At 29.0% G+C, this 12,765-nt stretch overlaps 1 protein-coding gene and 1 long non-coding RNA gene across 2 annotated transcripts; both read left to right on the top strand.

The window, feature by feature from the left end:
- The first annotated feature begins 1,277 nt into the window (after positions 1 to 1,277).
- On the top strand, positions 1,278 to 3,338 carry LOC122582876 (transcription termination factor MTEF18, mitochondrial-like). Its single transcript, XM_043755307.1, has one exon. It carries the CDS (start codon positions 1,390 to 1,392, stop codon positions 3,157 to 3,159), a length of 1,770 nt encoding a protein of 589 aa, XP_043611242.1. The 5' UTR covers positions 1,278 to 1,389; the 3' UTR covers positions 3,160 to 3,338.
- A 4,042-nt stretch (positions 3,339 to 7,380) lies between these two features.
- LOC122582190 lies at positions 7,381 to 9,740 on the top strand. Its single transcript, XR_006321130.1, has 2 exons — positions 7,381 to 7,736; positions 9,112 to 9,740. It is a non-coding gene; the product is annotated as an uncharacterized LOC122582190 (long non-coding RNA).
- The last annotated feature ends 3,025 nt before the right edge of the window (positions 9,741 to 12,765 follow it).

The following is a 12,765-nucleotide window of genomic DNA, read 5'->3' as shown; positions in this document are numbered from 1 at the left end:
ACACAAACGTAATTGGCTTTTTACTTCTTTTTTTTTTTAGAACAGCAGCTTTTTACTTCTTTTGAATGTTAAAACCTGTTCTGTTAACTTTTTTTTTTGTTTTTGTTTTCAACATTCACAAATAATTGTTTTTTCCTTGCACTGTTTTCTTTAGTTTTTGTTATTAAAAAAAGCAAAAAAATGGGAAGGGAAAAAATAAAATCATTTAACATGATTTTCAAATGCATAATATAAAATATTTTATATGGCTATTATTAACCAACACAAATGAAATATATGCTGACATATTTGCCGTCATAATCGTTTTAACCATTTAATTTTGAATTTGAATGATTTAAACGTCTAACTTTAAAACCATAAGCGTTTTAATAACTTAACTTTTATTTAAAATAGTAAAAACACTAACTTTATCTAAGATAATGTTTTTACATCTTAAAGCTTCAACTGAACTAGGGTTGACGGAATTCAAGCCGCAATAACTTACAATCCGTGATCTCATATATCATGTCTTGATCTGAAACCAACTTGTCCAAAAATCAATTAAATAACTTTACTTTTATTCAAAATGGTAAAAACATTAAACTTTAGTCAAATTAGTGTTTCTACCCTTTAAACCTTCAACTGAACTAAGTTGACAATTCAACCCGTAATAGCCCACATTCCATATACTCATGTGACATGTTTAACCTAAAATTAAGCCGTCAACCTCATATATTAGTTTCATATTTCAAACATATTACATGAGCTTATGGGTTTATGGGTTATTACTTGTTCAAATTGAATATTGTCAGCCTTAATTTAGTTGAAGGTTTAAAAAGATAAAAGCATAAATTCTGACTAAAGTTAAGTGTTTTTATCGATTTGATAAGAAATTATGTAAAATGGTTTTAATATTAAATGATTAAATCATTCAAGATAAAAGTTAAATGGTTAAAATGATTATTGTGTTAAAGTTAGGATTATATCCTTTCAAAATCAAGTAGTTAAAACAATTATTGTATCAAAGTGAAGTGATTAAAAATATTGCAATTATTAAAAAAAAAAAAAAAAAAAAAAAAAGTTGAATGTGTAAAGATAATCAAGATAATCATTACACCCCTCAAAGAAAACATAATTATCCTTATGTACCCCTAACGTTTCATAGCATAAGCATTTGCCACCATCTGCAAAAACCCTACGCCACAGGCCAGAATACCAAAAACCCTAACTAAAATCCCAGCTCTGTTCAACTTGCTGTATAATACTTAAATTTGGAGCTCTGAATTTTTCACATCTGCAATTGAAGGTTAGATTTAAATTATACAAATCTTTAGATACAATTATTCCTTGTAAAAATGCAATCTTTATAGATCTTTATAATCTTTTTTTTCAAGATTTAATCTTTTTATCATGAACAATCTTTCAAAGGTTAGAACGTTTTCTACTTTCAAATGGGCATTTTCAAATTTGGCTAAAAATAATCTAAACCCCGTAAAAACCGCTACAACAAGAATACTCAATCCCGGCAAAAGCGGTGTATGGTGCCCAGGAGGTTTTTTGGGTACTACCCACATTAACCATAGGTTTTATGGTAAAAAAGCATGTTATGAATTAAAAAATGGTCAAAATAAGTCAAATGATTTAGATGAAGAAAACAATAGTGTTGTAGAAGCACAAGATGTTCTGATTGAATACTTGCACTCTACAAGAAGTTTGCAGTATTCGGATGCAGAAAATATTAGTCGAAATTCACCTGAATTTCTTGAAAAGTTGTTGAAAGATGTGGAAAATGAGAAGGATGTTAAACAGTCTTTAAGAAGGTTGCTTTGTTACCATCCGATTAACGAGTTTGAGCCTTTTTTTGAGAGTATGGGGTTGAAGCCTTGTGAGTATGCTTCACTTTTGCCGCGCGATATGATCTATTTAGTTGATGATCAAAGGCTGTTATCGAATTATCATGTGTTATGTGAGTATGGTGTGTCCCCTGATAAAGTAGGAAGGATTTATATGGGTGCTCGTGACGTTTTTAGATATGATCATGGGCGATTGTTAGCAGTGCTTGAGTTTTTTGAAGCAAAGGGTTTCAGTCAACCTAGTGTTGTTAAGCTCGTGATGTCATGCCCGGATATTTTAGTAATTAAGGATTTCATGAAGGTTTTAGAAATGTTAATGAACGCCGGGATTGTAAATAGTTGGTTTGAAGAGAACATCCTGGAGGAAAATACTTATAGTTGGAGCAGGATTCTTGAAACTTTGTATTTGATTAAGAAATTTGGTCTTAGCAATGAGGATATAAGAGAGTTATTAAACAAAAATCCTATGGTTTTAATGGAAGATTCGGGAGCTAAAACTATTTCATTGGTCGTGTTTTTGATAAAGTTTGGAGCTTCTGTTGATAACAAATTATCAATGTTTAAGCAGTTCCCACAAATCAAGATTCAAACATTTCTGTCGAATTTGAAGAAATCTTATGATTTCCTTCTTGCAATTGAGATGGATGCTGATGATGCTGCAAATATCATACGCACCAATCCAGCTGTTCTCGGTTCTTGCACGCTAAAAACTGTTAGGAGCTTACTAAACTCATTAAATTGTGGGAAAAAACGCCTTTGTGACACTATAAAAGAAAACCCACAAGAGTTGAAGAATTGGGTTCTTGGGAAAAAGGTGAAGGCATTACCAAACGCAAAGAATGAAATGTCCCAGAAAAAGATTAGATTTTTGATGGATTTAGGATTTGTTGAAAACTCTAGCGAAATGACTAAAGCTCTGAAGTTATTTAGAGGCAATGGTGGGGAACTTCAGGAGAGGTTTGACTGTTTGGTCAACGCTGGTTTAAGCCGTGAAAACGTCACAGAAATGGTTAGGTTAGCACCTCAAGTTATTAACCAGACAAAAGAGGTGATTGAAATGAAGTTAGATTTTTTCGTAAATGAATTAGGTTATAATGTATCTTCATTAGTTACGTTTCCTGCGTTTTTAGCACACTCAATTCAGAAGATTAAGTTGAGGTTTGCAATGTATAATTGGTTGGTTGGTCGTGGGAAAGTGAACGGGAACTTGGCATTGAGCACTATCATAGCTAGCTCGGATAAAATCTTTTTGCAAGGTAAAGTAGACCTTGATCCTGAATGCTTGTATGCTTGGAATAACTTCAAGAAAAAGTTTTTCCCTGAATGATGTCTTGCTTAGATTATATAAAAACGTCGTTATTTCGCCGATGATTTTTTGATGTATATGATCGTCTTTGGTCTTTCTTTTGTACTTACTTTCAGATTTGATTGTTGTAAAGATGTGATAAACAAGAGAAGGTATATGTTTGATGATTGGAAGTCGAATAGACTGCTTGTTAAGATCAAGATTGATGCAACTCTCAATTTTTCATTTGGGTTATACAAGATTTTAGTCCTTGAAGCATAAAAGTTCTACAGTCTTTTCTTATACGAGTATATATTTACTTACAAATGTATTCTGTGGCACCAATTAGTGCTAGAAGATTGGTGAATGCAGTATGCAGAATATAACACTAGCCAGTTTGGTAAAGACCAGACTTCTTTGTAATTTTTTTTGTTTTGAATTAGTTACAATTTGACAAGAAAATTATTCAAGTTTCTGACAAGAAATGCAAGACTTCAGTAGTAATCACTTTTTTTTAACAAAGTAAAAGAATACCATACACTTATTAGCTTCTTTGGTAAGCATCTTTAAGCCTATTTCTCAAGGTCATGTGCTCTGAAGTCTGAAATATATCCAACTAGGTCAAATTTTATAACGTTATATTGTGTGTGTATCAATTTCACTTCATGGTTAGTGTTATCGTACATATAATGTTACTTGCAGAACATGAGTAATACGTCCACACGCTCTACTTTTTCATCGAAAAGCCAATTTTGTTAATGGTCACATTATGAGAACCATTAATGACTATTTTTTACATGATGTTACTTATTAGTCAGGACTCATAATTATGTAATTATAGGTTGTCACGTTATCAATACTCGTATCATTTAATTGTTATGTAACTGAATACAAATATCAACAAATATATAGTTCCATTTAGAGTTGGTCAAAATGATTAATCTTCCTAATCAAATAATCTTCAATGTGGTATGTAAAAAAAGGATTTATCATTTTCCATTTTTATTTATTTATTTATTTTTTAAATTTCATTTTCCATCTTATAAAGTAACAAAATGTGATATTGTGGAATTTGGGGAGGGTTTCATAACTTCGATGTGGTCTGTAAAAGAAGTACACATTGCATAGGCACCAAAATCAATGGGCGCAGAAATAATTTCCCAAATAACAAGCAAAGAATATGGTCTTGGAGATTACAGCTAGACACCATTGCTCTCTGTGGGCTTTCAGTCCACTTGAACGAAAAGTCAAAAATACCCCTGCAACACTTTTATGTCTATGTTCAAAGTGAAGAGCAACTAAGGGGCAATTTAGAGAAAGTCCAGTCTCCGACAGACAGGTGGGAAATGTAAAGTGTGGGCTTTTTGAAATTGAACCCCACCCGGCTGATCCACCCACCCAACACGTTATCAATAAAACCGTGTTTCACTTAATTCTATATACTCTCATTTAAAACAACAAATGTCTACAATATACATACATGATACATATACGAAGTGATCCAAATCAAGTTAATGTATATTAATTACGAGTAACACTTTCAAAGATTTACCGTTCAAAAAAAAAAACATTGTATTGTTATTCTTTTTATTGTCTTATAATAAATGTCTACAATACATGTCTTTCTTTTCTCACTTTTTTTTATCTTGTTATTGTTAGGCTTTTTATTGTCTTATAACAAATTATACAAGTTATTGATGTCATTTTACTTTTTTTAAGAGAAATCTTAAAGCAAAAATTTTATTTTATTATTGATCTGTGAGCATGATTAATTATCTTGTACCTTGTCGTAAATCGGGAGTTATCATCTTTAATCTATATTTTCGTTACAATCGATGTTCATTATTCATTGAATAGTTACTTTGAACCGTGGTTTGAGAACTAACGGGATGTATGATAAGAAATAATCATAAAGAATAAAAATGAATTAAAAAAAAAATTGATGAGGATTCTTTCAAGTTACTTCTCTAAAAAATCTTGGTCATTGAATAAAAATCAAATGTCATGATTCTTGACCATTCTTTTCATCTTGAGAAAATCTAACAAAAAAAATTGATAGGAAAGAGAAATAATTTCATTATTTGGTACAAACAGAAAATAAGTATAAAAAATATAAAAAATAAACAAATTCATATGAAAAAATAATTTAACAAAATATAATTATTCTATCGTAACATAAACAATTAAATTTAATTACAATAAAAACTTGTGAAAAAAAAAAGTAACTTGATTTCATTCTCATCATTCCTTCCATTCTAAAATGAGAGGAATGATGAGCATGGAAGCGGATCTCACTTTTACCTTTTTGATTTTATTACTTGATGCAACAAAACAAGCAAAGTGTTTCTCATTAATTTTTCACTATTTTCATTCCATCCTACCAAATACCCGTTATACATTTTGTTAAGATCATATGTTTTTTTCTTTTTTTTACATGTTTTCATTTTTTGCTTTCTTTTTTCTTTTAATGGCCGGATTTATGATTACATACCCAAAAGATTTTAACTCAAAAGAGATAAATAAAATAGCCAAAAGATTTTTTTTTTTCAAAAGGACAATACTTTTTGTATTTGTTTGTAGATTGAGATTTATTAAACACTAAAATGAATTAAAAATAATATATATATTTATAATCTATTATTTTAATTTATTTATTTGCATATTGTTATTGTTTTTATGATTATGTTGAAGATTCGTATACTTTTGTACGTTGTTATTATTATCGGTATTAATTCAAATTTGACGTTGATTATACATTTTTAATTGTTTATCTTTATAATTTAATTTTACCTAGACCTTTCTAACACACCAAGTATAAATAAATATATTATAATATGTTATTTACATTAGAGATTAATCACGGGAAGACCAACGTACTTTCCCATTTGTACACGGTTGCCCATTATATTTTTTTATTGATAAGGTTTACCCCCATACTTTTCTGTTTTGTACACGGTTGACCAATATTACCGACTATCACAGGTAAACCGGTCAACTTTGGGTCAACCGTGTACAACAAAAAAAGTATGTGGGTAAACCTCATCAATAAAAAGTATGATGGGCAACCGTGTACAAATGAAAAAGTACGTTGGTCTTTTCGTGATTAATCAAATTTTAATCAACGTTCGTAAACATGTACTTTTTAATCAAGACAGCTATATATTATATTGTCAATTGTTTCCTTGTTTTCTATTTTCATAATTATGTCCATATTATAACTATACTCTTACACATAACTCAACATCGTTCTAATATAGATCATTTTTAAACCACACGTTAAAAATGAAAATAATATAATTCATCTCGGATGTACAACGCACGGGTCTTAAGACCTTGTTACGAAGAAAAAACAAGTTTTGAGGTCGAGCACCAACATTCATTATTATTGGGTTGCAATGATATGCAACATCCACAACGTCAAAATGTTCAAAATTTTTGTATTTTGGGTTTCGTATGAAATATTTGGTTATTATCCATTTTTTAGTAAGAAAGATTCGCATGTATTAAGTATGCGGGATCATCCAAAAGATATTTTTTTTAGCCATACATCACTACATATTTTTTTTGATTAATCATGAAAAGACCAACGTATTTTCCATTTGCACACAATTGCCCATCATACTTTTTATTGATGAGGTTTACCCACATACTCTTTTTTTTGTACACGGTTGACCCAAAGTTGACCGGTTTACCTGTGATAGTCGGTAATATTGGTCAACCGTGTACAAAAAAGAAAAGTATGTGGGTAAACCTCATCAATAAAAAAGTATAATGGACAACCGTGTACAAATGGGAAAGTACGTTGATCTTCCCGTGATTAATCCCTTTATGTTAGTATACAAAAATTCTTTACACTCTCTAGCTATCTCACCTCCTTCATACATCGCTCGTAAACTTAATCATTTTTTATATTTTATTATTGTTAAGCATTTTGTTATATAATTTATTTTTATTAAATGTTTATTTCTTAGATAAATTTATTTTATGAGAAAATGATCCGTACTACAGACTTTACCTAAGCTTAGATACTGCCACATTAAAAAAAAGACTTACATATCAAACCTTTGAATTTAATAAACATACATAACCCCCCCTGAATTTTACATAAATTCTCCCTAAATTTTACATAATCACTTCTGCTTTACTTAAAATACCTAAGATAAGTACTGCATGTTTTCCTCCACCTTTCCCCTTATTTTCTACCCTACTATATTTGTAGTAGTCAAGTACTACTCCACTAGTATACTATATTACAATGTCCTGATTTCTGCTTATCAACTCTCTCCCTCTCACATCTCTTCTCTGTGTTTGCTTCATCTCTCTTTCAAACCAGATAAATAAATAAAACCTTTATTCATATCCCATAAATCTTTAATCTTTTTCACATCTGATTTATTATTTCTTCATCTTTAGATCAAAAAGCTCCAATCTTTCACTCTTAACACAACTTACAATAAAGAACCTTTATTTACTTGCTTCAAAAATCATATCATCTTCATAACAAAGCCAGAATCTTTTTCATGGATTTTCAAATGATTTATTTTATTTGTTAATGATTGCTATATTGTTTCAGAAATGGGTATTTGTTAAAGATTCAAATGGTGGTTTAGCTTCATTTGGTATGTGTTCTTTAATATTGGATTGTATAAAGATTTCATCTTTCTTTGGATTTTAGCTTATATCTATCTGGATTTTTGTTTATGTTTATTTTTGTTGATTTATTTTATTGATAATATATTTATTAGATTAAATCTTGTTGTGCTCTGTGATTTTTGTTGTCTTTATAGCTTTGATATCTTTATATGTTTTTGTAGTTGCTATTTATTGATATCAAGCCATGAAAGAAGAAAACTTAACTTGATAAGATTTAAAGTTGAGATTTTTAACATTAGATTTCCTTCTTTTATCATTAGTTTACCAGTTTAATCAAATACAGTTCTAAAGCCAAGTAAAAATATGTTTGACTTTTTTTGAGAATAATATTTGATATATACTTGGTGAGTGTTTGTTGACCATAGATTTATAAATCCTTTAAAGGGCTTAAACCTACTTTTAGTTGTTCTTCAAACTATGGCTAAGGTTTAGAATGAAGAAAATCTAGATTTGTACTTTTATGATGGATGATGCTAGATTTTGTTCTTGGTCCTTTTTTCTTCTGTTTCGTACAAATTTATTTACTATTATATGTTTATTCAAAGAAGTAAATATAGTGGTTCATGATTATTTTCCTACTTTGACATAAATAATGGAAGTCCTAGATTTGGACAGTTTGATAATATGATGAAATTTAAGTAAGGATCAAATATATTTGTAACACTAACAATGAATGTGAATGATTTGGCTTGCATGTAAATTAAATGTGTTTCTGTATACTTTTAAACTTCATCTTATTTGTGACTTAAAACCATTTGGAAATGAGTGAATTAGTAGAGTGAACAAAGATAACATTTTATTTTGCAATGTGTGACATCATGCATGCTCATCAGGCCAAACCATTTGATTTTTGTCATTCCCAGAAATTCGAGTTTTGAAACGCAACTAAGGAGTTGGTGCAACAAAACTGGTTTTCTGAATTAATTCAAAGATGCATGCAGACATCCTCTTTAGTCCCAACATTGGGCAATTATCAATTCATTATAAATGAGTAGATTCTTCTTATTATTCAATGTGTCGAATAAAAAAGATTAGCTGTAAAGGTTGCGGGGCTGATGAACTCAATAGTTCAAGTGGATTAAGAGTCCTTCTGAAGTGTATTTTTAGTGCATATGCATAAAGCCTTCTAAATGACTTTATTCAAAGATTTAGATTACACTAGTAATAACTCTACTTTGATTAGTACATACGCATGACCCACTTCGACCTGAACTTGTTTTGACTTTTGACATTTTTCCCAGCCCATCTGCAAGAACGTATATATTTGTGATTGTAAAATACATCAAAGAGTCTAGCTACCACTCCTCAAAATGTGACTATATATCTACACGTTTCTTGCAGATCTCACCACAGTTTGTTCAAGATTTCGTACTGTTTAAGTATTTGAACAATGGGTAAGGTTAACAAGGGGAAATCAAAGAAAAGTTCGATTGTTGCTCATCGTGAAGATGGAAGCGGGGAAGAAGAAAAGCTACCTACCAAGCGTAGTAGAGGAAGACCCACAAAGGCACAAAAGGAAGAAGAGTCTGAAAGGGTCAGTGAAAATGATGACACGAAACTTGAAGCTCCGTTAGAGAACGTAAACAAGAAAAAGAAACCGTCTGTATCAACCAAAGAAAGCCTGGCAAATGATGAAAACGGTGTGGGGCCCACAAAAAACGATTGTGGTCTAACAAAATCTGTGGGGTTTAGACATAATGGAAGCAGGCGAAAGAACAAGCCACGGAGGGCAGCTGAAGTCGGGGTCAGTGTGTGTGAAGTATGCAGTTGGTTAGTCCTCAGAAGCTGAGGATATTCGATCTGATTTCGGGTCTGGGCAATGATATGATAGGTAAGAGTTATTTTTGTATGGCATTTTATTAACTTTTGTAATGCTTAGAAATGTAATGTTACTAGACTTATGATCTACATTGAGAATTTTGGCAGCAGATTTATCATTAACCAATTTTTGGTAAAACCATATTCATTCATGTAGATTTCTTGCAATTTTTCTTTCTTTTCTAGTATGTTAAAGAATATGCTTTATTATTATTTTATCTTTTGAAAAATGTATGTCCAACCAGTTTTTTATCTGATTCTTTTTTTTTTAAAGTGTGATTTGAGATGTATTTAGCAGTTAGCACCTGGTTTTCATCTTGCAGATATAAATATAAATTATTATGTAGAGGACCTTGGTCAATAGAGTGTTTCACATTTCAAGCATTATAAAAGAACACCACATCTACATTTTCAAAGTCATTGTAAATTCGATTTCTAAGTCATTAACAATACATAAGTGTAGTTAGCGTATAAAAATAAATAAACAAAAGAACCAAATTCTAAATTATAATTGTGGTTACCATATACAACACATAACAAGTTACAAGTTATAAGTTAAATAACTAGTACATCAACTATTAGTTTACAACTCAATAAATAGTTTCAAATCATTATGCCATAAATCATAATTTCTATATATCCACGATAAAAAAATAATAATAATAAAGCTCTACGCTAAATCCTATAACTTATTTTTATAGTAAATTCATAATGACAAGCTTTAATCATTTATACCTTAATAAGTAACAAAACTAAATACTTAAAAAATAATAAATAATAAATAAAAATAACAGGGGGCTCTTTTTTATTGTTAAAGAAATTAGCCGATTAGGTATTTAGGTAATATAAGTTGGGGCTCTAGTGGAAGTAAAATTAATTTTTAGTGGGCTAGATCTGAGGGTAGTCCACTGCTAGCTACCCCTCTATGTTGTACATTATCCACATGCACACTTATAGATTATTATCACGCGTAATATACGAGTAGACATATATATTTATCGACATTATATTACAATATCGTAAATTGACAAATATAAAAAAAAATGTTATATATTAATTAATATCATGATACAAAAATTGTCAAGTTAATTTGTATCATGCTATAACGTATCATATATCATATATTCAATCATAGTTTTATGTACGACTTCATTTTCAATTAAAACTATATTTTAAACCTCCTATTATTACTCCTGTTATTACTATGTTATGCAATAAACTTTCAAAAGTTTATAAAATATTTTTCATCAAAGTCCCATTGAGTTTTTAATATATAGCTATTTTAAATGGGATTGCTTATTATATAATATTTACTAAAAATAAATCATAAAGAAAATTTTTAAATATTATGTTTCATTAGTCATGTTTTAACATATTTGACATATATCATATATTTAATATTTAAATTATAATCTTATTATTCGCGTCGTAATATGATATTTTTTATATTATGATAAACTTTGTAACTATCAATTGTTTTTATTTACGTTCTCAGTCAGCTTTGTACAACGTAGGATTTTAATTTAATGTGAGATCGATATGTATAGCCATATTAAAATTAATATATTTATATTATTTAATAAGTCATATTTTTTGGTTTTATAAGATAAATATATTTTTTAGTATAAGATACACATGTATAACCAGATTAAAATTAATATATTTATATTATTTAATTGACCATATATAAATTCTTATTATTCGCATCGTAATCTAACACGTTTTTAATTTATATTACGATAAACTACGAATAATATTGTAACTATCAATTAATGTTTATTTACGTTATCAGTCAGCCCTATATAACATACGATTTTAATCTAAAGTTAGATCCATATGTATAGCCAAATTAAAATTAATATATTTATATTAGAGGGATGGGAGTATGTGGTTGTTATGTATTTAGCTTAGGTATAAAACTCCTCACATTTTATTTTTTTAATCGATAAAAAAATATGGGCCCGTTATTTATTCAAAATATTAAAAAATTAGTATGCGAGAGGTTCTAGACCTAGCTTAGGTAAAAAGAAACACACACTCACCTTTTCATTTATATTATTTAATAAGTCATATTATTTGGTTTTATAAGATAATTATATGTATAATCTATATATGGTATGGGATGATCAATATATGGATATAACAAAGGTTACAATCGATAGAAATTGAATCAATTATTAGTTTTAGCAATTTCAATTAGAACATGAAGGTTCATACGTTATCTATCATAGGATCTTGCTTAATTGATCGTCAATTTATATGTTTTCGGTAATCGCAACATAAGAATCTCTATCAATAATAATCGACGCAACACGCATGTACCATGCTAGTTAAATATTCATAAAAACGCAAAGATTATGTTGAATTAGTTTTATATGTAGCTTTTAGATGAAAATACTAATAAAAATAAGATTTTATGATATATCTAAAAAACTAAAAATTTAAATAATATAAATGGAAAAGCCAAATGACAAATATGGCAATGTGTGGTTTGCGCCCCTCTACCATATCGGTACAAATAGAATAGCCTATTTATACAGAATGGTAAAGAGGCCATGTGCAATTAAAGCTTCGGATGTTTTTTAAATTTTTATCCTTTTTTTAACCAATGAGTACATGTTACCAAGTACCCCGTATATGTTTAATTTGATATAAATATAATTTGTGATTTTGATATTAAAACTTCTATAAATAAATGATATAATTTATAAATAAATGTTAATTTTATAAAGTAAAGGAATTAATGTTGTGTTTTTTCATAATAAATTTGGTAATTATACCATTATTTACATCTAATGGTTGTGATGAAAAGTTAAAATTCATCTAACGTTCTTTGTTTTTTTAAAAAAAAAATTTAGGACCTTGTTATATATATATTGGTAGATTATAGAATCTTATAAATATCACTATTTAGTGATATTTTTATGATAATTTGTAACTTTAGCATTGTTCTTTTCACATATCACATATATTAGAATAGTTGACTTATTTGTGAGGCGTAACTGTAGACACATCTAATAGCTTAAAAAATGTGAATGCATAAGATATAATATCTTTAAAAAATAATCCAAGAGTATTATGACTAGTCACTGTGAGGAGGCATAACCTCATGATAATATGAGATGGTAAACGGAGTCTTATGGATGATTTAAAGTTCATTAGATGGTAAACATGAAG

The sequence above is a fragment of the Erigeron canadensis genome, chromosome 9, assembly GCF_010389155.1.
Source record: "Erigeron canadensis isolate Cc75 chromosome 9, C_canadensis_v1, whole genome shotgun sequence".
NCBI classification, from domain to species: domain Eukaryota; kingdom Viridiplantae; phylum Streptophyta; class Magnoliopsida; order Asterales; family Asteraceae; genus Erigeron; species Erigeron canadensis.
This window is presented reverse-complemented; position numbering and strand designations above follow the sequence as displayed.